Source organism: Mobula hypostoma, chromosome 23 (assembly GCF_963921235.1).
Source record: "Mobula hypostoma chromosome 23, sMobHyp1.1, whole genome shotgun sequence".
Classification (NCBI taxonomy): domain Eukaryota; kingdom Metazoa; phylum Chordata; class Chondrichthyes; order Myliobatiformes; family Myliobatidae; genus Mobula; species Mobula hypostoma.
Window position 1 is genome coordinate 53,917,102 of NC_086119.1, and position 26,969 is coordinate 53,944,070.

Genomic DNA, 26,969 nt, shown 5'->3' on the forward strand with positions numbered 1-26,969 from the left:
GAGGAGTGACTAGACACACTGATGAAGGTAAAGAAGTAGATGTAATATATATGGATTTCAGCAAGGCATTTGACAAGGTATCCCATGCAAGGCTTATTGAGAAAGTAAGGAGGCAGGGGATCCAAGGGGACATTGCTTTGTGGATCCAGAATTGGCTTGCCCACAGAAGGCAAAGAGTGGTTGTAGGCGGGTTATATTCTGCATGGAGGTTGGTCACCAGTGGTATGCCTCAGGGATCTGTTCCGGGACCCCTTCCCTTCGTGAATTTTATAAATGACCTGGATGAGGAAGTGGAGGGATGGGTTAGTAAATTTGCTGATGACACAAAGGTTGGGGGTGTTGTGGATAGTCTGGAAGGTTGTCAGAGGTTACAGCGGTACATCGATAGGATGCAAAACTAGGCTGAGAAGTGGCAGGTGGAGTTCAACCCATATAAGTGTGTAGTGGTTCATTTTGGTAGGTCAAATATGATGGCAGAATATAGTATTAATGATAAGACTTTTGGCAGCGTGGAGGATCATTGGGATCTTGGGGTCCGAGTCTATAAAACACTCAAAGCTGCTATGCAGGTCGAATCTGTGGTTAAGAAGGCATAAGAGCAAACCTTTACTCCCAGCTTAAAGAAGGCAAACTTAAAAAAGACGGACAACAGAAGAGATTCAAAGACGTCTTAAAAGCCGACATGAGGAAATGTAACATCGACATCAACAATTGGGAAACCAATGCCAAGGACAGGAAACTCTGGCAAGCCATCATCCGAGAAGGAACAGCAACTTTTGAAGCCAACAGATGTGCAGAATTAGAAGAAAAGAGAAGAAAATGGAAAGAGAGGCAGCAACAACCAAAGCCTGATCTGCCATCTGGAACTACCTGTCCTGAATGCGGAAAAACTTTCAAAGCCAAGATTGGACTCATAAGCCACTTGAGAGCCCATAAGTAGATCAACAGAATGAAGACCATCATGCTCGACCTCGAGGGATAGTCAGGATCGAAGAAGGCATATGGTGCATTGGCCTTGATCAACCAGACGATTGATTTTAAGAGCCGAGGGGTAATGTTGCAGCTATATAAGACCTCGGTCAGACCCCACTTGGAGTACTGTGCTCAGTTCTGGTCACCTCACTGCAAGAAGGATGTGGAAACTATAGAAAGGGTGCAGAGGACATTTACAAGGCTATTGCTTGGATTGGGGAACATGCCTTATGAGAATAGGTTGAGTGAGCTCAGACTTTTCTCCTTGGAGTGGTGGAGGATGAGAGGTGATCTGATAGAGGTGTATAAGATTCTGAGAGGCATTAATTGTGTTGATAGTCAGAGGCTTTTTCCCAGGGCTGAAATAGCTAACACAAGGGGGCTCAGTTTTAAGGTGCTTGGAAATAGGCACAGAGGAGATATCAGGGGTAAGTTTTTTTACAAAGAGAATGGTGAGTGCTGGCTATGGTGGTGGAGGCAGATACTATAGTCTTTTAGGAGGCCCTTTTATGTGCCCGATGCCCGCCCCCTAGGCCTGAGTCGACATAGTAGTAGTACTTTTAAGAGACTCTTAGATAGGTACACGGAGCCTGGAAAAATAGATTTCTATGGGGTAACCCTAGGTAATTTCTATAGTAAGTACATTTTTGGCACAGCATTGTGGGCTGAAGGGCCTGTATTGTGCTCTAGGTTTTCTATGTTTCTAACTATGTTTCTGTAAAGCTGCAAGTTTGACACATATTGAGGAATTGAATTTTTTTTCAGAATGCAGGAAATGCCAAAATTACATTAGTTCATTTCAACTGTTAGGCACTTCTGTGTGTGTGTATATATATATATCTTGTGCTCTGTCTCTCTCCGGTTGGCACCCAGCTTAATGGTGCATTACTGCCATCTTCTGCTCCAGAGTGTGCAATAGACTTACATTCTAAATCCCTTCACCCAATCACACACCCACACATACCCTAACCTCCACTTTATCCTCCCATCTTTGGCTATCCTAGTACCCTATTCCTGTTTATACGTCATATCCTATATAAAAAAAACCTGTACCCCTTAAGAAATCTGTCTGCCTTGATATTCAAAGCAATTTCAGGCAGGCAATTTAATTCATGATTGCAAAGGTTACTGACTTACATAGAACATAGAACACTACAGCACAGTGCAGACTCTTTGGCAGACAATGTTGTGCTGACATTTTACCCTACTCTAAGATCAATCTAACTCCTCCCTCCTACATTGCCCTCCCTTTTTCTATCATCCATATTCTTCTCTAAGATTTTCTTAAAGCCTCCAAGTGTGACTGCATCTGCCAGCAGCACCACTCGTCACTCTCTGTATAAAGGCATTACCTCTGACATCACCACTATCCTCCAATCACCTCAACATTCTGCCCCCTAGTATTAGGGACTTGTAGTTTCTTGTACAGAACGGAAACAAATTTGAAATAAAAGGCCCTAAACTGTGGCCAAAGTGTTGGAATGCACCTCTTCAGGCAGTCCCTTAAGGCGAAAGGAAACTTGCTCCCACCGCAGGGCTGTGGGTTCCAAGGTCACTGATAAGGCTAATGGAGGGCCACAGTTGGGGCAGGAGGGGCTGCTTACTTTGATCAGATCAGGTGGTCCGGGATCCCGGATTCCCAGAGTCAGCAGCAATGCTGGATTTCTTAAAGTAGGCTTTGACACAAACGAATCTTTCTTTCAGTCTACTGTGTGAGTTATTGTATAGCACTAACGAGTCACAGAACAACACAGTGTTGAAATATTCCAGTCTAAGTTAGCCATTTGCCTATCTTTGGCCTATATTTATCTAAACCTTTCCTATCCATGTACCTTTTAAAGTACAACCTAACAACGTATAAGTGTTGTTAGGTTTACCTGACTCATCCATTTCCTCTGGCAGTTTATTTCATAAATGGATTACCCTCTCACCTTAAAGCAATACCCTCTGGCTTTTGATTCCTCAACCCCAGGAAACTGTGAACATACGCTCTATCTCTGTCTTCACGGTTCTATTCTTCTATGATTCAAGGAATAAAATTCCAAACTCTGTCCATAACTCAGCCCCTTATGTCCTGGCAATACCCTGGTAAACTTACTCTGTCCTTTTTCCACCTTCTCTGGGTAAAACTGGGAAATGTAGCAGCAGCCTTGTCTGTGATGCTGCAGGTGGTTCCCTTGTGTGAGGACTGTGCATTTTGTGAGGGATGGGCTCTGCCAGGTTTCAGATACCCAAAATGCGCTGTTCAATGAGCAAACGCAAAAGATCGGTGCAAAAGCTTGTCATGATGGCACCCCGGAGACTCCACCAGGAGAGACAGACAGACAGACAGACAGACACACACACACACACACACACACACACACACAGACACACACACCATTTAATCATAATGGGAGTAAAGACAACTCTGCTGCAACACGGGGCGTGGTCTCCCTGGTTCCAGGGTCAGGGATATCTCAGAAAGTGGTGGGGCATCCTGGAGGGCAAGAGTGAGCAGCCGGTCATAATGCCCAATCTGTACCACACAAAGAACGAGATCACCTAATTTGTATTTAGGGAGCTTTGAGGTGAGTTGAAAGGTACGACTATGAATTAATAATCTCAGGATTACTTCCAGTGCTCCACACCAGATGAAATAGGAAAAGATATAGAGTTACGTAACATTTGTCTGGTTTGGCCCACCTCCCTCTCTAAACCTTTTCTGTCCGGTACCAGTCCAAATGACTTTTAAACATTGAAAAGAATATTGTGATGAGCCACCCTACTTGCCTCTCACCATTTTATAACTCTCCGTAAGGCCACTCACAGCCTCCTGCATCATAGGGAAAACAGTTCCAGTGTATCCGGTTTCTCCTTTTAGCTCAAGTCCTCCAGTCAATGAAATATCCTTGTGAATCTTTACTGCACCCCTTCCAGCTTAATGCATTCCTTCTGTGCAACAAGAACAGCACACAAGTGTGATCTCACCAGTGTCTTGTAAAGCTGTAACATGATGCTCTGACTGTTGGACTCAGTGCCACATACCTTCACCACTTTGCCCACCTGTGCCACCACTTTCAGAAACTCCGTACTTGTATCCCGAGGTGTCTCTGTTCTACAAAAGTCTCCAGGGCCCTGATATTTTCAGTGTAGGTGCTACTCTGGCTTAACTTCCCAAAGTGCAACTTGTGTTGGTGTAAGTTCAATTCCATTCAAATTCCCTGGTCCACATTCCCAATTGATCTATATCCTGTTGTAATCTTAAATAACCTTCTGCACTGACCACAACACCACTAACTTAGGCAACTGTGGCTGACAAGGGAAGTTAAGGAATGCATAAAAGCCAAGGAGAGTAGATATATGGTAGCAAAAGTGAGTGGGAAGTTGGATGATCGGGAAGCTTTAAAAATCCACAAAAGGCAACTAAAAAAGCCATAAGAAGGGAAAAGATGAAATATGAAGACAAACTAGCAGGATACTAGAAGTTTTTTCAGTTATACAAAGAGTAAAACAGAGGTAAGAGCTAATATTGGACCACTGGAAAATGATGCAGGTGGGGTAGTAATGGGGGACAAAGAAATGGTAGATTACTTTGCTTCAGTCTTCATTGAGGAAGACACTAGCTGGGTGCCAGAGGTCCGTGAGTGTCAGGGAGCAGGAGTGAGTGCCATTACTATTACAAAGGAAAAAGTGCTAGGCAAACTGAAAGGTCTTAAGGTGGATAAGTCACCTGGGCCAGACGGACTACATCCCAAAGACCTGAGAGAGGTTGCTGAAGAGATAATGGACGCATTGGTCATGATCTTTCAAGAATCACTTGATTCTGGTATAGTCCCAGAGGACTGGAAGATTGCAAATGTCATTCACTCTTCAAGAAGGGAAGAAGGCAAAAGAAAGAAAATTATAGGCCAAATAACCTCAGTGGTTGGGAAAGTGTTGGAGTCTATTATTAATGCCTTGGAGGTTTTGGAGACTAATGATAAAACAAATTCAAGTTATCATGGCTTCTGCAAAAGGTAAATCTTGGCTGACAAATTTGCTAGAATTCTTCAAGGAAGTAACAAGCAGGGTGATCAAAGGAGAGGCAGTGGATGTCATTTACTTGGGTTTTCAGAAAGCATTTGATGAGGTGCCACACATGAGACTGCTTAACAAGATAGAATTCTATGACATTACAGGGAAGATACTGGCATGGATAGAGGAATGGCTGACAGGTAGGAGGCAGTGAGTGGAAATAAAAGGGACCTCTTCTGGTTCAGGGGTCAGTTTTGGGACCGCTGCTTTTCACGTTGTTTGTCAATGATTTAGATAATGGAATTGATGGCTTTGTGGCAAAGTTTGCAGATACGAATATAGGTGGAGGGGTAGATAGTGCTGAAGTAATGCAATTGCAGCAGGACTTAGACAAACTGAAAGAATGGGCAAAAAAAGTGGCAGATGGAATACGGTGTTGGGAAATGTATGATGATGCATTTTGATAAAAGGAACAATAGCGTGGACTATTATCTAAATGAAGAGAAGGTTCAAACATCAGAGGTGCAGAAAGACATAGAATTCCTCATACAAGACTCCCAGAAGGCTAATTTAAAGGTTGAGTCTCTGGTAAAGAAGACAAATGCAACGTTGGCATTTATTTCAAGAGACATAAAATATAAAAGCAAGGAGATAACACTGAGGCTTTATAAGACACTAGTCAGGCTGCACTTGGAGTATTGTCAACAGTTTTGGGCCCCATATCTCAGAAAGGATGTGTTGTCATTGGAGAGAGTCCGGAGGAGGTTCATAAGGATGATTCCAGGAATGAAGTGGTTAACATATGTGAAACATTTGGCAGTTTAGGGGCCTGTACTCACTGGAATTTAGAAGAATTGGGAATCTCATTAAAGAAAACCCTAAGGCATTCTACAAGAATGTGAAGAGCAAGAGGAGAATACGACCAATCAGGTGTGACAGTGGAAAAGTGTGTATGGAACCGGAGGAGATAGCAGAGATACTTAATGATTACTTTGCTTCAGTATTCACTATGGAAAAGGATCTTGGCAATTGTAGGGATGACTTACAGTGGACTGAAAAGCTTGAGCATTGAGATATTAGGAAAGAGGATGTGCAGGAGATTTTGGGAAGCATCAAGTTGGATAAGTCACCAGGACTGGATGGGATGTACCCCAGGCTACTGTGGGAGGCAAGGGAGAAGATTGCTGAGCCTCTGGCGATGATCTTTCCATCATCGCTAAGGCCTGAGGAGGTTCCGGAGGATTAGAGGGTTGCGGATGTTGTTCCCTTATTCAAGGAAGAGAATAGAGATAGCCAAGAAAATTGTAGACCAGTGAGTCTTACTTCAGTGGTTGGTAAGCTGATGGAGAAGATCCTGAGAGGCAGGATTTATGGATATTTGGAGAGGCATAATATGATAGGAATAGTCAGTATGGCTTTGTGAAAGGCAGGTCCTGCCTTACGAGCCTGACTGAATTTTTTGAGGATGTGACTAAACACATTGATGAAGGTAGAGCAGTAGATGTAGTGTATATGGATTTCAGCAAGGCATTTGGTAAGGTACCCCATGCAAGCCTTATTGAGAAGGTAAGGAGGAATGGGATCCAAGGAGACATTGCTTTGTGGATCCAGAACCGGCTTGCCCACAGAAGGCAAAGAGTGGCTGTAGATGGGTCATATTCTGCATGGAAATTGGTGACCAGTGGTGTGCCTCAGGGATCTGTTCTGGGACCCCTACCCTTCGTGATTTTTATAAATGACCTGGATGAGGAAGTGGAGGGATGGGTTAGTAAATTTGCTGATGACACAAAGGTTGGAGGTGTTGTGGATAGTGTGGAGGGCTGTCAGAGGTTACGACGGGACATTGATAGGATGCAAAACTGGGCTGAGAAGTGTCAGATGGAGTTCAACCCAGATAAGTGTGAGGTGGTTCATTTTGGTAGGTCAAATATGACAATATAGTATTAATGGTAAGACTCTTGGCAGTGTGGAGGATCAGAGGGATCTTGGGTCCGAGTCCATAAGACATTCAAAGTTGCTGCGCAGGTTGCCTCTGTGGTTAAGAAGGCATATGGTGCATTGGCCTTCATCAATGGTGGGATTGAGTTTAGGAGCCGTGAGGTAATGTTGCCACTACATGGAACCCTGGTCAGACCCCATTTGGAGTACTGTGCTCAGTTCTGGTCACCTCACTATAGGAGGATGTGGAAACAATAGAAATGATGCAGAAGAGATTTACAAGGATGTTTTCTGGATTCGGGCTCATGCCTTATGAGAATAGGTTTAGTGATCTTGGCCTTTTCTCCTTGGAGCGACAGAGGGTGAGAGGTGACCTGATAGAGATGTATAAGATGATGAGAGGCTTTGATCATGTCCATAGTCAGAGACTTCTTCCCCAGGGTTGAAATGGCTAACACGAGAGGGCACAGTTTTAAAGTGCTTAGAAGTAGGTACAGAGGAACTATCAGGAGTAAGTTTTTTATGCAGACATTGGTGAGTGTGTGAAATTGGCTGCTGGTGGCAATGGTGGAGGCGGATACAATACAGTCTTGTAAGAGACTCCTGGATAGGTATATGGTGCTCAGAAAAATAGAGAGCTATCGGTAATTTCTAAGGTAAGGACATGTTTGGCACAGCTTTGTTGGCTGAAGGGCCTGTATTCTGCTGTAGGTTTTCTATGTTTCTCTGAAACTTAGCAAAAGTTGAAAGGACTAGATGGGGTGGATGTGGAGAGGATGTTTCCTCTGGCAAGGGTATCCAGAATTAGAGGGCACAGACTCAAAATTAAGGAGCGACCGTTTAGATCAGAGGTAAAAAGAAATTTTTTTTTTAGCCAGAGAGTAGTGAATCTGTGGATTTTCTGCCACAGACTGCAGTGGAGGTTAAGTCCATGGGTACAATTAAGGCAGAAGTTGATAGTTTCCTGATTGTTCAGGGCATTAAAGGATATGGGAGAAGGCAGGTGTATGGGGTTGAGTAGGATCGAGAATCAGCCATGATGGAACGTCGGAGCTGACTCGATGGGCTGAGTGGCCTAATTCTGCTCCTATGTCTTACGGTCTAATTTTTGTGCCATCCACAAACTCACAAACTCAACTATATTCTCATCTGTTGTGTTTTGTAACTTTAAAACATAAAGTTCAACGGAAGAAAAACATGGATTGATCGGGAGAATGTATACGCTTCCTTTTTACTTCTAGAAAGGCTTACCCTTATAACTTGGTGGCATAATAACGTTTGTCATTTGTTGTGTCTGTGCAACTATGTAGACATAGAAACATAGAAAACTTACAGCGCAATACAGGCCCTTCGGCCCACAATGCTGTGCCGAACATGTACTTAATTTGGAAATTACCTAGCGTTACTCATAGTCCTCTATTTCTCTGAGCTCCATGTACCTGTCCAGGAGTTTCTTAAAAGACCCTATCGTATCTGCCTCCACCATCGTTGCTGGCTGCCCATTGCACACACTCACCACTCTGCATAGAAAAACGTACCCCTGACATCTCCTGTACCTACTTCCAAGCACCTTAAAACTGTGCCCTCTCATGCTAGCCATTTCAGCCCTGGGAAAAAGCCTCTGACTATCCACAGGATCAATGCCTGAATAATAAAATATTCAATTTCCCTTTCATAAACCCACATTCCAAATAAACATGCTTTCACAATAATAGTCCATAATTAACTTCACGATACTGAAGATTTAGTCTTTTGGGTGGTGCTCTGCTTCTTTCAGGACAGTGCCTCTGGACCTGTGGAGTGGCGTCGGAGTTGGCAGGAGTCTTGTCTCAGTTTCTCGTGTCACGTTGCTGTCTGTGACATGATCACCACTGAGAGATAAGTCCGGTTGCCATAATGTGTCTGTTTCATCGGATGCAATCAACTCAGGTGCGTTCGTTGGTTGAGCATCCAATATCTGGACCACTTGATGTCTCCACGTCTGACCTCCAACATCCACTGTGTGCATCAGTGGTCCAGTTCATGTAGTTATCCTACTTGGGGTACAATTGTCTTCTCAGGACTTCTTCCAATCTCAAAGCTCCTTGTTGATGCACTTGGTAACTGGTCGAACTGGACTTTCTGCACTTTCCTCTGTAAGTCTGGTTTATGTGAGATAGATTCCTGTTCATGAAAAGCATTGCAGGTGCTTGATTTGTCATCACATGAACAGGGTTTCGATGCATTCAAAGGAAGTTGTCTACCTTGTACTGTAGAGAAATGTCTTCATTGTTCATCGTTTTGATGGACTTCATGAGTGTTTGTATAAACCTTTCAGCTAATCCATTCATTGCTGGGTGGTGAGGAGCCGACTTGAAATGCCTGATGCCTTTTTTCTTTGTCAGCAGTTGGAATTCTTCTGATGTGTATTGTGGTCCATTGTCACTCACAATTTGTTCTGGTAAGCCACTTCTGGTAAAGATAGTCCTCAGAGCAGAGACAATCTTTGCTGAGGTGGTTGACTTCACTGGTATGACCTCCGGCCAATTCAAATGAGTATCCATAACAATGAGAAGCATGGAGTCCATGAATGGACCAACAAAGTCAATATGTGCTCTTCACCACGGTGAAGACAGCCACTCCCATGGGTGTAATGGCACCTGTGGGGATGCATTTTGAACTTTTTGGCATCCCAAACAGCTCTTGACTAAGTCTTCAGTCTGTTTATCTATTCCCAGCCACCACACGTAGCCCCAGGTGAGACTCTTGATCTTGAATGTGTACCCAGGTGTCCTTCATGCAGATTCTTATAACTCTGATGTGCAGCTTAGAGGGAACCACAATACGAGATACTGTCACATGACCAGCAACAATGAATATAGAATTGAGTTAAGTTTTATAAGCAGACATAAACATTTATTAAACTCTGCTCAACAATAGCAAAAAGTATTCAAACAACTAACTTAACTGGAAGTTAACTGCTATACGGCAACTCTGGAACAGTTCCTAAAATGGTAAATTCGAACACAGTCTTAAAGTGGTAAATTCGGAAGTCAAGTGATTTACACAGTCAATAAGGAGAGACTTCCCTGGAAACGGACTTCTTCGAAGATGTGACGTTACTGCTGATTCTGTCCAAAGGATTCACAACAAAGGAAATAAAACGGCTTAAAGGAACTGACCTTTTCCCTGGCGAATGAACACTGCACAAACCTTCCTGCTCTTACAGGGCTTATCTCAGATTTACCATAGAAACCATAGAAACTACAGCACAGAAACAGGCCTTTTGGCCCTTCTTGGTTGTGCCGAACCATTTTCTGCCTAGTCCCACTGACCTGCACACGGAACATATCCCTCTATACACCTCCCATCCATGTATCTGTCCAATTTATTCTTAAATGTTAAAAAAGAACCTGCATTTACCACCTCGTCTGGCAGCTCATTCCATACTCCCACCACTCTCTGTGTGAAGAAGACCTCCCCTAATGTTCCCTTTAAACTTTTCTCCCCTCACCCTTAACCCATGTCCTCTGGTTTTTTTCTCCCCTTGCCTCAGTGGAAAAAGCCTGCTTGCATTCATCCAATCTATACCCATCATAATTTTATATACCTCTATCAAATCTCCCCTCTTTCTGAACAAAGATTCAATAAGGTCGATTCTGTATTAAACTGTCGAACGACACCAACTTTACTCAATCCTTAAGATTCCCGTACTTTAGTAAGGCCTTCACTCTCCAAGACTGGACTTACAATAGAAAGTAAAACTCCACCTTAAAACGAAACAGCGTCATGAGACGAATACACAGCATAACAGAGCAACTGACGAATTAAACAACGAATTAACTGTGTAACAACAGAGGTTTCCCGTTATACACCTGTTGAGAACATGTCATCACATGACCTCACACTGGCGGGAAAATTACATCACGCCACCATCACAAGACCATTACACCGTACTCACAAGATACTCAGTTACATCATGGTCATAAAACAGTCACAAGATACCCACGAGGTATGTAACACCTCCCTCCAAAAAGGGAAAAGTTTGGTCTGTTATGAGCAAAATTTTAACAACTAACACAAAAAAACCACAAATGTGTAAAATCTACAACATACACAATATACATAGTATTATCATACAGAACCTTGCAAACTAATATACCGTAGGAGTGTTACAAATGTTAAAATACCACTCCATAAAAAAATTACATTGTACATTCAACATCTAGATAGACAGTCAGCAATCACATTATCTTTACCTTTAATATGAGTTAGCAAAATATTATACTCCTGTAACATCAAACTCCAATTCACTAACCTTCTATTTTTGTTTTTCATCTTACTCAAAAACACTAACGGACTATGATCGGTGTAAACTATGAGTGGTTTCTGAGTTGTACCCACATACACATCAAAATGTTGTAAAGCCAAAACAAGAGATAATAATTCCTTTTCTATGGTTGAATAATTTCTTTGATGTTCATTAAATTTCTTAGAAAAGTAAGCTACTGGACGGTCAACTTCATCACCCTCATCACCCTCATCCCCTTGGCGTAACACTGCTCCTGCAGCCTCATCACTAGCATCTACAGCTAATGAAAATGGTTTTTCAAAGTCAGGCGACCTGAGCACAGGTTGATGACATCGCATTAAATTAAAGGCATCCGTTAGTCTTGCGAGACCGTCTTCACTCTCCAGGGCGCAGGCCTGGGCAAGGTTGTATGAAAGACCAGCAGTTGCCCATGCTGCAATTCTCCCCTCTCCATGACACCAATGTTGTCCAAGGGAAGAGCATTAGGACCCATACAGCTTGGCACCAGTGTCATTGCAGAGCAATGTGTGATTAAGTGCCTTGCTCAAGGACACAACACGTTGCCTCGGCTGGGGCTCGAACTCACGACCTTCAGGTAGCTAGTCCAATGCCTTAACCACTTGGCCACGTGCCCACACTGATATAGCATAGTTTTCAATTTATCAAAGGCCTCTTGACGAGACTCTGTCCAAACAAAGTTTTCACTTTTCTTCTAGAGATTAGTTAATGGAAGGGCAATGTCAGCAAAATTCTTACAAAATTTACGGCAATATCCTACCATTCTCAAGAATCTTCTGAGAGTCATTCTACCAGTTGGAGTGAATATGTCTAAAATTGCCCTAACAGGAGCTAACTTATCTTGACCCACAACATAACCAAGGTAGGTCACAGTGGCATGACCAAATTCACTTTTAGTTAAGTTAATAGTTAAGTTAGCTTTTGAAAGCCTTTCAAATAGTTTCTCCACCGCAGTAATATGTGCTTCCCAAGTATCATTTCCTGTAACTAAATCATCAATATAGACATCTGTATCTTTTAACCCATGAATCACAGAATTAATCTTCCACTGGAAAGTACCTGGTGCATTCTTCATCCCAAAGGGAAGAACATTATATTTCTATAATCCAGATGGGGTTACAAATGCAGAAATCTCTTTACCTCTATCCGTCAATGGAACACACCAATAACCTTTTAACAAATCAATCTTTGTAAGGAATTTTGCTTTTTCCACTTTATCCACACAATCATCTACCCTGAGGATTGGATATGCATCTGTTTTTGTCACAGCATTCACCTTCCTGTAATCAGTAGAAAACTGAATACTACTGTCTGGCTTTGGCACCATAACACACGGTGAACTCCCATTCGAATTAGAAGGTCTAATAATATTATTCTCTAACATATACTTAATTTGTTGTTCAGCAAGTTCACATTTCTCCATGTTCATCTGATATGGATGTTGCTTTATGGGTTTGGCATCTCCAACATCTACATCATGTGAAGCTACTGTGGTTCTCTTAGGAACGCCTGGAAACAAATCCCTGTATTAAAAAATTAACTGCTTCATCTGCCGCCTCCACTCTGGCTGTAAATGAGCTAATTTCTCATCAATATTTTCCAGAATTGTGAGTTTGGTAACCTGGCAGAAATAATGTTGGGTTTAAAATAAGTTTCAGATGAATCATCCATTAAGTTCCTAGGGGTATCAGACTCACTGTTATTGACCACAACAGTCATAGTAGCTGACTGTTTCTCATAATATGGTTTCATCATATTTATGTGACAAAGCTTCATTGGCCTTCTTCGATCTGGAGTTTTTATCACATAATCCACGTCATTAACTTTAGATATAACCTCATAAGGACCATGAAATTTAGCTTGTAAAGGGTTTGTTTGCACTGGGAAAAGAACCAACACCTTATCTCCAGGCTTAAATGACCTCATTCTAGCTTCCTTATCATACCAAGTTTTCATTTTCTCCTGAGCTGAATTTAAATTTTCCCTAGCAAACCTTACAAACCCTACAAACTTTATGCAATCTTTCCTTAAATTTTAAAACATAATCCAGCAAATTAGTATGTACCTCTTTATTAATCCACTGTTCTTTTAACAAGGTCAAAGGTCCTCTAACTCTATGCCCAAACACAAGTTCAAAAGGACTAAAACCTAAGGATTCCTGCACTGACTCCCGTACTCCAAATAGAAATAAATGAACACCCTCATCCCAGTCATTTTCATTTTCCACACAATACATCCTAATCATAGTTTTGAGGGTAGAATGGAATCTCTCCAAGGCTCCTTGTGATTCTGGATGGTATGAAGATGAGGTAATCTGTTTTGCTCCCAGTTTATAAACTATCTGCTGGAACAATCCAGACATAAAATTACTACCTTGATCAGATTGTATTTCCTTAGGCAACCCAAAGTAATTAAAGAATTTTATAAGAGCCTTTATTACAGTTTTAGCCATTACATTCCTAAGTGGTATTACCTCTGGAAACTTAGACGCTGTGCACATGATGGTCAACAAATATTGATGGCCAGTTTTGGTTTTTGGCAATGGGCCTACGCAATCTATAATAATTTTGGAAAATGGTTCGCCAAATGTGGGAATAGGTTGCAGTGGGGCCACTGGAGTAACTTGATTAGGTTTACCCACAATCTGACAAGTATGACACATTCTGCAAAATGTCGCCACATCTTTTCTTAAACTAGGCCAGTAAAAATGTTTAAAAACCTTGTTCATAGTTTTCTTCACACCTTGATGGCCACCCAAAGGCATACTATGAGCCATAGTTAAAATCTCATTCCGATAAACTTTAGGAGCTACTACCTGGTGAACAACTTCCCATTCCTCACTTGCAGGAATTGTAGGTGATCTCCACTTCCTCATTAATACTCCCTTCTCAAAATAATATCCTACTGGCACCTTCTCAATTTCACTATCTAGAAGAGCTTGTTCCTTTAATTTGATAATCTCAGGGTCTCTACTGTACTCTGCTATCATCTCCTTCCGAGACAGAGACAAATCTTCATGGCCAGACTTACTACAAGAGTCTTGATCAAACAATGAAGGTGAGAAAGTTTCTGACACATCCTAAAATTCGAATCTCAAGTTGAACAGTCATGGGTAACAGACCCATCCTGCACATCAATCTTTTTAGCCATAGCTCGGGTTACAACACAGGAGGAATCCATGTTAGAATCCATCTTTTGTTCCTCAGAACTGGGCTTTATTGTCAAATGTACTTCAGAAAAAACTTGTCCATTGGCTAAGTCATTCCCTAACAATAGAGAAACATCATTCATGGGTAAACTGGGTTGTAGTCCTATTTTAACAGGTCCTGTAACTTACCCTGACCTTAAATTTACTCTATGCAAATGTACAGGCATAAGGGCACTCCCAACACCTCGTATATGGTGTACCTCACCAATGTCAGACTCATCACTAGACTTTAGAACACTGTCTAACAGTGAGAAGCTCCAGTATCCCTAAGGATTTTTATTGGCACCGGAGCGGACCCCTCTTTCAAGGATACAAATCCTTCAGTTATAAAATGATCATATCCGCTCTTAACTTGGTCAGACCCTGACAAAGCTTCACTGGTATTTATCGAACCCTGTGGATTTCCAGGTGTTTCAATATGTTGCACACAAGCATCTGGGACTGCCTCCTTCTCCTTCTTCAATCGGAAACAGTTAGCTATTATGTGACCAGGTTTCTTACAATAATTACAAATAGGACCAAAATGTCTTTCCCTCACATGTTTCCCTTCATCCTTACCTTTCTCACTAACTTCTGATTTAATTTCTGGTTTACCTTGACTCTCTGTGCTGTTTTTCATTTTAAAAGTTCTACCTGAAGGAAATTTACTCTTGTGGATTAAAGCATACTCACCTGCTAATTTAGCAGACTCCAGCAATGTAGCAGTGTCCCTCTCATTTAAGTATATCCTTACTTCAACAGGAATGCTCCTTTTAAATTCCTCCATTAAAGTCAACTCTTTTAATTTATTATACTCTCCATTCACATTTTTAGAGGAAACCCATCACTCAAAACACACAGATTTATGATAGGCAAATTCCATGTCAGTTTTTTCCCATGGATTTCTTCAAATTTCTGAATCTTTCTCTGTAAGCTTCCGGAACCAGTTCATATTGCTTTTAGTATATGCTGCTTCACAATATCATAATCAAATGCTTGCTCAGCAGTTAAAGCTGTACAAACTTGTTGTGCCTTACCTCTAATTACACTTTGTAACATCACTGGCCATTTATCTTTCGGCCACCGTGAAATCAGAGCAAGAGTTTTGAAATAATGGAAATATTTATCCACCTCTGTCTCATTAAATGGAGGAGCCAATATAACTTCCCTACTAGCAACAAACTGTTTCCTAGAACCAGAAGCCTGAGTCTCGGACCTTAACTGCTCTATCGCCAGCTCAAACTCCCTCTGTTTATTTGCAGCTTCTAACCGACTTTGTTGCAAGTCTGCTTCTAATTGTTTCTGTTTTAAGTCTGCTTCTAGTCTAAGCTTTTCTAACGCTACCTGCTCCAGGTGCAACTGGATCGCTGCTTTACTTACAGGGAACCTATCTAACTCCGCGTAATCAAAAACTCCCGAATTTACATAGTGTTCCGCAATTTTCCTCTGAATTACTGGCTTTGTTGTAACCTTCGAAATTCCTTTAAGGCCCAAACTTCTAGCAATCTCGGATACATCATCCTTTTTTGCCTTCACTAATAATTCTGAGTCTGACGATGCCATAAACTTGGCAATATTCATTGCTGCTGAATACCACCCACAGACCAATCAGACAAAAGAATCGGGTATTTCCCTTTTCCAAATCAGATTGATAATTAGACAAGCTCAAAATTGGAACAATCCAGATGAGCCCCCAATTTTTCTGTTATGTGACCAGCAACAATGTATATAGAATTGAGTTAAGTTTTATAAACAAACATAAACATTTATTAAATTCTGCTCAACAATAGCGAAAAGTATTCAACCAACTAAATTAACTGGAAATTAACTGCTATACGGCAACTGTGGAACAGTTCTTAAAGTGATAAATTCGAACACAGTCTTAAAGTGGTAAATTCAAAAGTCCAAGTGATTTTCACAGTCAATAAGGAGAGACTTCTCTGGAAACGGATTTCTTTGAAGATGTGGTGTTACTGCTGATTCTGTCCAAAGGATTCATGATGAAATAAAACGGCTTAAGGGAACTGACCTTTTCCTGGCTAATGAACACTGCACAAACTTTCCTGCTCTTACAGGGCTTATCTCAGATTTCTGAATGAAGATTCAATAAGGTGGATCCTGTATTAAACCGCCAAACGACACCAACTTTACTCAATCCTTCAGATTCCTGTACTTTAGTAAGGCCTTCACTCTCCAATACCGGACTTACAATAGAAAGTAAAACTCCACTTTAAAGCAAAACAGTGTCATGAGATAAATACGCAGCATAACGGAGTAACTGACGAATTAAACTACGAATTAACTGTGTAACAACAGGGGTTTCCTGTTATTTACCTGTTGAGAACATGTCATCACGTGACCTCACACTGGCGGGAAAATTACATCACCCCACCATCACCATCCATCGTTTTTTGACCTACTCCTTGCAAGGTGATTTCATAGACTCTTATCAATGTTGAGTCATTCCTTGTTTCCCTTCAGAAATTCCAAATTTCTTACCGGCAACTGGTCCACCAATGTTGTATGGAACACTTCTACTGGGACAGTATGAAGATTTTTCTTCTTCAGTTGCCAACAGTGGAAGACGTGACAGCCATCAGCATTGCTGTGTTGCTTGGTACCCTTGAATTCTATGTCATAAGAGTGGGCTCCGAGGAACTGGGTAGAAGACATCACTTGGATTCCCTCCCTGGGACTGAAACTGGAGACAAGGGGCTGGTGATCTGTTACTAGTGTAAACCTTTGTCTGTAGAGGTAGTGGTGGAACTTCTTTATTCCCCATACTAGACTATGGGCCTTTTGGTTGACCTGAGCATAGTCATGTCCTGTGCTCATCAGTGATCTTGAAGCAAATGACGTTCAGATCCTTCATCTACAATGTGTGACAAAACTGCCCCGATGCCATGGGGGGGACGCCTTGTAAACCAGTCTGAAGGGCAGGGATGGGTCATAATGGGTGAGCAGTTCATTGGATGTTATTAGTCTCTTTGTTTCCTTGAGTACTCTTTCACATCTTTCTGACCATTTCCACTTTGCTCCTGTCTGAGTTGTGACACATTTTCTGGTTTGGGTGCCTGTAGCACTGCTTCAGTCTTCTCTTGTGACTTATGTAAGCCATGCTTGTCAATGACATGTCCACAATATGAGATTTCATTCTTGAAAAACTCACATTCCTCTCTTTGCACACAGACCATACTCACTCAGCCTGTTAAGCTCTTTACCAAGGTTCTGAACATGCTCTTCATTATTCTTGCCAGCCACAATGATGAAATCAAGGTAACATTGTGTTTCTGAGGTATCTTGGAGCACATGGTCCATTGCTCTTTGCCAAGTTGCTCGAGCTGATACAAATAAAGCTGTGACTGCAGTGTCTGGCCTCCAAATGTCAACACTTACTTTCAGTTTGCCTTTGGGAGACACTTTTTTGCCTGTGTAAGTCTTCTTTACTTAGTTTTTATTTAATGGTAGTCTTTTGTTGTCAGCCTCTGAAGTTACAGACAAAGGTAACTGATAAGGTATCCCATGAAAGGCTTATTGAGAAAGTAAGGAGGCATGGGATTCAAGGGGACTTTGCTTTGTGGATCCAGAACTGGCTTGCCCACAGAAGGCAAAAAGTGGTTGGAGATGGGTCATATTCTGCCTGGAGGTTGGTGACCAGTGGTGTGCCTCAGGGGTCTGTTCTGGGACCCCTACTCTTCGTGATTTTTATAAATGACCTGAATGAGGAAGTGGAGGGATGGGTTAGTAAGTTGGCTGATGACACAAAGGTTGGGGGTGTTGTGGATAGTATGGAGGGCTGTCAGAGGTTGCAGCGGGACTTTGATAGGATGCAAAACTGGGCTGATGTCATGGGGGGGGGGTGCTGGGAGGACCCAAATGCACGACACAGACACTGAAGTACTAGGAACAGGACTTTACTAGAGAGCTGGGACAAGAACACAGACTTGGGCTAGGACATTGGCTAGGAAAGCGGAACCAGGACAAGGAACTAGGAACAAGGAGCCTGGGCTTGGACTCCGAGCCAGAGACTGGACAAGGACCCAGAACCTGGGTCTTGACTGGGGCTCGGACCCCGGAATTAGGCGAGGACATGACGTGGCTACAGGACTGGACGAGGCTTGGGTTCTTCCAGGCGAGGACATGGTGTGGCATGGGTTCGGACTCCAAGTGAGAGACTGGACAAGGACCCAGAACCTGGGTCTTGACTGGGGCTCGGACTCCGGAATTAGGCAAAGACATGACGTGGTCTTGGGAGACAGGACTAGGCGAGGCTATGGGACAGAACGAGAGACTCCTGGTCAAGACAAGGGAACTCCAGCACAGGACGAAGCACATGGACACAATGAGAACACAAAGCCTTGACTTGGTACTTAGAAACAGCCGTGCCTTGGACTTGGGACAACAGGAACCCTGGAACCTTGGACTTGGGACAACAGGAACGCAGAACACAGAGTCTTTATCTTGGGGAGGACAGGAACACAGAACCTTGATCTACAGCACAGGAACACGGAGCCTTGGACTTGAGAGACAGGAACACAGGGACATGGAACACAGAGCCAAGACCCCTCCTTGGGAACAGGGCGTAGGGCTAGGACTCGTACACAGAACACAGAGAGACAGTTCCCAACACAAGGTAGCGGCAAACAGCCAGACCTACCTAGCAAAGGCGTGGACACAGAGATAGTTCCCAACTCAAGGTAGCGGCAAACAGCTGGACCTACCTAGCGAAGGCGTGGACACAAAGAGACAGTTCCAAACAACAAAAGACAGTTCCTTATCTAGACACAGCAAGGCTCCAGTCTTGTTCCAGTGGTAGAACCTGACAGTGATACAGGCAAGGACAGAGGCGAGGCAAGGCAAGGCTTGGCTTGGCTTGGCTTGGCTTGGCTTGGCTTGGCGTGGCTTCAGACACTGGTTGCAGGGCAAGGCTTCAGGAGGAAGGGGCAGAGAAGGGATTCAGACAGGGGATTTGGACAGGAATAATCTGGTAGCCAAGCCCTGGTCTCCAGAGGTATTTATGTGTCTGCCCAAATGAGAATCATGAGCCTTAATTAGAGCACCCAACAGAACAATGGAAAACCAGAAAATCTGGAATACGGATTGATGGACCGGACCGTGAACCGGAATGCGGACTTCACGGACCAGACCATGACAGCTGAGAAGTGGCAGATGGAGTTCAACCCAGATAAGTGTGAGGTGGTTCATTTTGGTAGGTCAAATATTATGGCAGAATATAGTATTAATGGTAAGACCCTTGGCAGTGTGGAGGATCAGAGGGATCTTGGGGTCCGAGTCCATAGGACACTCAAAGCAGCTGCGCAGGTTGACTCTGTGGTTAAGAAGGCGTACAGTGTATTGGCCTTCATCAATCATGGAATTGAATTTAGGAGCTGAGAGGTAATGTTGCAGCTATATAGGACCCTGGTCAGACCCCACTTGGAGTACTGTGTTCAGTTTTGGTCGCCTCACTATAGGAAGGATATGGAAACCATAGAAAGGGTGCAGAGGAGATTTACAAGGATGTTGTCTGGATTGGGGAGCATGCCTTATGAGAATAGGTTGAGTGAACTTGGCCTGTTTTCCTTGGAGCGACGGAAGATGAGAGGTGACCTGATAGAGGTGTATAAGATGATGAGATGCATTGATCGTGTGGATAGTCAGATGCTTTTTCCCAGGGCTGAAATGGCTGCCACAAGAGGTCGCAGGTTTAAGGTGCTTGGGAGCAGGCACAGAGGAGATGTCAGGGTAAGTTTTTTACGCAGTGAGTGGTGAGTGCGTGGAATGGGCTGCCAGCAACGGTGGTGGAGGCGGACATGAAAGAATCTTTTAAGAGACTTTTGGATGGGTGCATGGAGCTTAGAAAAATAGAGGGCTATGGGTAACCCTAGTAATTTCTAAGGTAGGGACATGTTCGGCACAGCTTTGTGGGCCGAAGGGCCTGTATTGTGCTGTAGGTTTTCTATGTTTCTACAAAGCTGACCCTGTATCCAGTTCCATTTTCAGTTTTACACCAGGCACATCAATTGTGATCCATATTATATTGCGATCTGCTTCAGTGATACTGTGCAGTTCTAGGCATGACAGCTCACCTTTGTTGGACTCTGTGTGGTCTGATTCTGTTTTACATTCAGTCACTTTATGCATTTACTTAGTCTGTGTTTGAGACTATTCACTTGGTTGTGCTTTTTCTCTACTTTGCATACTCTATGTGACCTTGTCTGTGACACTTTCTGCAAACTTTTTCTTTGAACCGATTTGCATCACAGGAGGATTTGCCACATCGATAACATCTTTGGCTTTTTGCACCATTCAGGGACATTCTAATCTCTTTTTCTGCAGATCTTCTGCATCCTTTGCTGCCAGCTCTAAAGATGCCCATTCTGAGGTTAGGTCTCTTTCTGACAGTAGCCTCTTTTGAGTGCTTTGACTATGCATGCCAAATACAAGCCTGTCCCTTAATGCATCTGAAAGTCCATTTCTAAGGTCACAGAACTGGAAAATTCTGCGCGGTTCGGTAATGTATTCAGAAATGCTTTCATCCTTTAACTGGTTCCTTCTGTAAGATCTAAATTGCTCAGCTATTACCAGCGGCTTGGGGCTCAAGTGATTTTGTAAAATTGGAACAATTTCATTGAAAGTCTTGCTTGCTAACTTTTCAGGTGTTACTAAGTTGCATAAGAGACTGTACATTCTCGCACCCATTAAGCTAAGAAGCATAGGGGCTTTCTTTTGCTCAACCACATCATTCGCCTTACAGTACAGTCCACCCTCTTGATATTCAATTCATTGGCATTATTAAATTTGTCAACTTTCCTGACTGAAGCCATCTCCATGTTATTTTCACTTTAACTTTGCTAGTTGTGTGACTTTCACTATGTACCATGCTGTACTCATTTTGTCAGGGTCCGTGATGGCTTCTGTCCTCTTTAACTCTTTCCTCTCGTTGTTTCATATTGTAGCTATTGGTGCAGTTCGTGATACTTTCTTACATTCAGATCTATACTTGTCACCAATTTCTTGTGTCTGTGCAACTACATATCAATTAAAATAAAAGCACGCACGCAGCAGATGGCTTTAACTGTTGCATTCACATTGCAGCAAGAGAGGGAGAGCACAATGCACATACACAGACAAGAAATCAATACGTAGTGCAGAGAGTTTCTCTAAAAGAAATAGCTCCATCGATTACACTATATGCATACTTTTACATATAACCACCCCTGGTTAGGAAAGATGTTATCTCACAAGAAATCCTCCACAGTGATTAATTCTTTAGGCCTGAATTGGGAAATATAAAATTTAATGTGCTGTAGCTGTCCATGCAATAGTTATATTATATATATGAATTATATGAATTATTTGAACAAAGAGTGCATTATCAAACATTATAATATTGCTCAACTATTACTGAAATATTAAATACTTAACACTCCTCCCTGCTTAGCAATATACTCTGATTCAATATAGAAAGCATCTCAATGTATATGCATATATATGTATAGTAGAGTATATAATACAAGTACTATATAGACATCCACAGCATAGTAAATTTTAAATTTTCCCATTCAGATCTGAAGATTTAATCACTGTGGAGGATTCCATTCTCTTACTGGATATCATCTTTCACATTTCTCACTGGTTATTACAAAGCTTTTGGAATTCTTTAGGCAAAGGAGAATCAGTAGATTGTCAGAAGGCATCTGACAAGGTGCCATGCACGAGGCTGCATAACAAATTAAGAGCTCATGGTGTTACAGGAAAATTACCAGCATGGATAAAGTATTGGCTGATTGGCAGGAGGGAAAGAGTGGCAATAAAGGAAGCCCTTTCCTGGTTGACTGCTGGTGACTAGTGGTGTTCCACAGGAGTCTGTATTGGAACTGCTTTTTTCACTTTATATGGCAATAATTTGGATGACAGAATTGATGGCTTTGTGGCCAAGTTTGCAGATGATATGAAGATAGGTGGAGGGGCAGGTAGCATTGAGGAAGCAGATAGACCACAGAAAGGCACAGGCAGATTAGGAAAATGGGCAGAGAAATGGCATAAGGAATACATTGTCAGGAAATGTGTGATCATGCACTTTGGTAGAAGAAATAAAACCATAGACTATTTTCTAAATAGAGAGAAAATTCAAAATTGGAGGTGAAAAGAAATCTGGGAGTCCTTGTGTAGGATTCCTTAAATGTTTTTCAGCTTGAGTCTGTGGTGAGGAAAGCAAATGCAATGTTAGCATCCATTTCGAGAGGACGAGAATATAAGAGCAAGGATGTAATGTTGAGGCTTTATGAAGATGCTGGTGAGACCTCACTTGAAGTATTGTGAGTAGTTTTGGGCCCTTTATCTAAGGAAGGATGTGCTGACATTGCAGAGATTTCAAAAGAGATTCACAAAAATGATTCAAAGATTGTAAGACTTATCACCTGAGGAGCATTTGATGGCTGTGGGCCTGTAATCACTGGAATTCAGAAGAATAAGGAAGGATCTCATTGAAACCCTATTAAATGTTGAAATAGAGTGGTTGTGGAGAGGATGCGTCTCTGATGGAGGAGTCTTAAGACCAGGGGACACAAACTCAAACCAGAGGGATGTCCATTTAGAATGGAGATGAGGAAGAATTTCCTTTGAATCTGTGGATTTTATTGCCACAGGCGGCTGTGGTGACCAAGTCAATAGGTATATTTAAGGCAAAGGTTGATAGATTCTTGATTAGTCAGGCATGAAGGTACATGGGGAGCAGGCAGGAGATTTGGGCTAGGAGAGGGAAATCGATCAACCATAATGAAATTGTGGAGCAGTCTCACTGGCCAAATGGCCTACTTCTGTTCTTATATTTTATAGTCTAATGGTCTTAAAATACTGGTCAATTCACTCAGTATACAACATCCAGTTATCTCTTGTGCAATTGAACACATTTATCTTTCTGATGTAGCCAGTCGTTGCTGCTTATTTTATATTTATGATTATTATTACCTGGTACTTAGTATTTATGAAACCATAAATTAGTCCATTTTCTGCCTTTTTTTAAAACTTGAGCACCTCTGCCCCTTTCTGAAGACGCACGTCTTGCGCTTCTTTTAACTTGAATGCCTTACTGCACTTCAACAGGTAGGTAGTCATCTCAGATTTGTTTAATACTTCCTCATTGCAACTGTTACAGGTATATTTTCTAAAAGAAAGAAAAAGACAGGGAGACTAGGAAAATGTGTATGCTTCATTTTTACTTTCAGCAAGGCATGTCCTGATGATGTGATGACAAATGGCATTTGCCATTCACGTATTTTTTCACATAACCCATAATCAATTATTTAAGCAAACAAAGGATGCTTAATATTACTCAAATATTACAGAAATATTAAATACACCACATCATCCAAATCATTAAAAGATGACAAGCAACAGTGGACTCAGCACTAATCTCTGCAGCATACCATTTGAATACCATGTGATCTACCTTTTGAATATGCCTACAATGGGTGAAGAGGTGTGTTTTGCAATATCTACCATCCTGATGTATCATTCATTTGTAACCTATTCAAATATACTCAGAACAGATCCATAAGTGAGAGACAGAAAGGGACAGAGAGAGACAGAGAGAGACACACAGGCAAGCAGAACAGGCATTAGAACTCCTCCATTCCAGCTTCTCCACTCCAAATCATCCACTTCAACTAGCAGGCTCCAACTTCAAGTGTGTCAATTTTGCAATGCACCAGCAGGGCACATCTCTCGAGTTCACTTTGCCCTGAATCGCCTCTTCATTGTTTGTAGTGTTAGTTTACCATAATTTACTTCATAAACAATATTATTAGTAATGTTTCATATCAAATTCCTTTGCTTTCGAACTACAAGTATGCTGTTGCATGTCTTTGGTAGTGCTATCTTAAATGGGAAGCTGTCTGTGGCAACAAATTCCACAGATTCACCACCATCTGGGTAAAGAAACTCCTCCTCATCTCCATTCTAAAAGGAAGCCCCTCCTTTCTGAGGCTGTATTCTCTGGTCTAAGATTATCCCAATAATATTATTGGCTCATTTACCTTCGCAATAATATTACTAGCTTGCTTACCTTTGTATAACATCTTTTCCTTCATTTTTGGGATGTATATATCCTGTGCTTTCTGAATTGCTTTCAGAAATTCCAGCCATTACTGCTCTGCCGTCATACCTGCCAGTGTTCTTTTCCAATCAATTTTGGCCAGCTCCTCTCTCAGGCTTCTGTAATTCCCTTCACTCCATTGTAACACTAACACATCTGACAGCTGTAAACACCCACTTTCCTGCACCCCTTCCAAAGTCCTCCTTAACCCTTAATTACTTATCTTAATCTTATAGTAATGATCTTACTGTAGTGCATTTTTGACACTTTTAATCTTTGATCATTAATTCAGAAATTCATAAGCTCCCTGTGGGTCGGCACAAGTTTTCAGAGCCTTACTAAGTACTCCATCTGGGCCTACTGCCTTGTGAGGGTTCACCCTTCTGAAAGACAGCCTGATGTTGGCCTCTGAGACGCAGGGTCACCGGGCTGCAGGGATCCTCACATCCTCACAGTTCTGGTTATACTTTCCTATTCAAAGTGGCATAAAAGGTGTTGAGCTCATCCGGTAGTGAAGCATCACTGCCATTCTTGATGTTGCGTTTTGCTTTGTAAAAAGTATTAGAAACATAGAAACGTAGAAAACCTACATCAGAATACAAGCCCTTCAGCCCACAAAGTAATGCCGAACATGTCCTGACCTGATAAATTACTAGGCTTACCCATAGCCCTCTATTTTTCTAAGTTCCATGTACCTATCCAAAAGTCTCTTAAAAGACCCTATCATATCCGCCTCCACCACCATTGCTGGCAGCCCATTCCAAGCACTCACCACTCTTTACGTAAAAAACTCACCCCTGACATCTCCTCTGTACCTACTCCCAAGCACCTTAAACCTGTGCCCTCTTGTGGCAACCATTTCAGCCCTGGGAAAAAGCCTCTGACTATCCACATGATCAATGCCTCTCATCATCTTATACACCTCCATCAGGTACTTTGTCCTACAAACCCTGCCAGAGTTGACGTGCAACCAATGTCACCTCCAGCCTTGCTTGGAATTGTTTCTTCACTCTTGAAATAGCCCTCTGCAAGTCAAACCTGATTTTCTTCACCCATATCTGCAACTGATTATATCCTGTTGTAGTCTTTGCCAAACTTCTATGCTATCCATAACACCTCCAATCTTCATATATGGGGTGTCAGGGAGGGGTAGCACCTCTGGTGGGGGAACATGTCGCGTCCTTTTCAGGGCGGTTAGTCCACCTTTGGTCCCCACCTGGCACCCAGCTCTCACCTGTGGCTCCCCATAGCTGTTTGCATGAGACAGCGGCCACACCCCGGGCAATGGCTTCGACAAGCCGGCTAAACCAGGTGAGGGTAGCCGACGGGTCTCAAACCCTCGGTGAGATAGGGAGTTGTCTATCCCAGCATGTGAAGACAGACTCCGGCGGATTGAGCGGACGAGACCTATGGAAGGTCCAACGGTCAAGAAGGCGGTCTCTGCAAGCGTCGTGGAACGTGTAGAGCAGGACAAGACACAGAAGATGTCCTGGTCATCCACTGTGCCTAGTCCCATCTCCAGCCGTCTAGACTCTGTCTTGCCACTGGATCCAGATGGGAATTGGGAAGAGGGAGTGAGGCTGACGCTGCGCAACTCTCCCTCACTTAAATCCAAATCACGCGCTGGTCTCAACACCATCATTATGGTGTCACGGCCCTCATCGACGCCAACGATGGACGAACAACAACAATCTTCATATTATTTGCAAACAAGGTCATTTGTGTACATCACAAGCCAGAGAGTTCCCCGTACAGATACCCATGGAACACCACTAACCACTGACCTCCAGATGGAATAAGTCCCTTCAACCACCACCCTCTGTCTACTATGGACAAGCCAGTTCTGAACCCAAGCAGCCAATTCACCATGGACCCCATGCATCTGAAGCTTCTGGATGAGCCTCCCATAAAGGAACTTGTCACACACCTTACTAAAATCCACGTATACAACACCCACAGCTCTACCTTCATCAACCACCCTCGTCACCTTAGCAAAAAACTCAGTCAAGTTAGTAAGTCACAACTTAGCCCACACAAAGCCCTGCTGGCTCTCCCTAATGGCCAGGGGTTCTTGTAAAGTAGCTAATCAGAAGCTCAAACTGGGTGTGTTGGTTTAATGAGGAGGCCCAGACAAGAGGGAACGTGATGTGGACCATGCTTTGTGTGGATCAGGACAGCACACTGATGCAGTTTTGGGGAGTAAACTTTTCCTTCATGTTGAACTGACACTGTTTTATTTGCAGGTTTATATGCTCATGGTGAAGTGGAGTGACTTGTCGGAAAAACTCATCTACCGAAAGTTCTCTGAAATCTATGATTTCCATGTAAGTAGTTCACTTTAATTGTCCACTCAAAAAGTGAAAGTATAGCCGGGGTACTGCAGAGCTGTCAGTCGGACTCCCAGGCACAGAACCCAAGCTGAAGAACCTGCCACAGCAGGTACTAATAGAGTCATGTCTGATAAAGCT

At 42.6% G+C, this 26,969-nt stretch overlaps 1 protein-coding gene across 2 annotated transcripts in view; it reads left to right on the forward strand.

Moving 5' to 3' along the window:
• ncf1 (neutrophil cytosolic factor 1) overlaps nt 1-26,969 on the forward strand; it is a 107,871-nt gene that overhangs the window by 9,903 nt on the left and 70,999 nt on the right. For both annotated transcript variants that reach the window (XM_063031248.1, XM_063031249.1), the window contains exon 2: nt 26,745-26,825. In XM_063031248.1, coding sequence (XP_062887318.1) covers nt 26,745-26,825 — 81 coding nt within the window. The remainder of the gene's footprint in view (nt 1-26,744; nt 26,826-26,969) is intronic.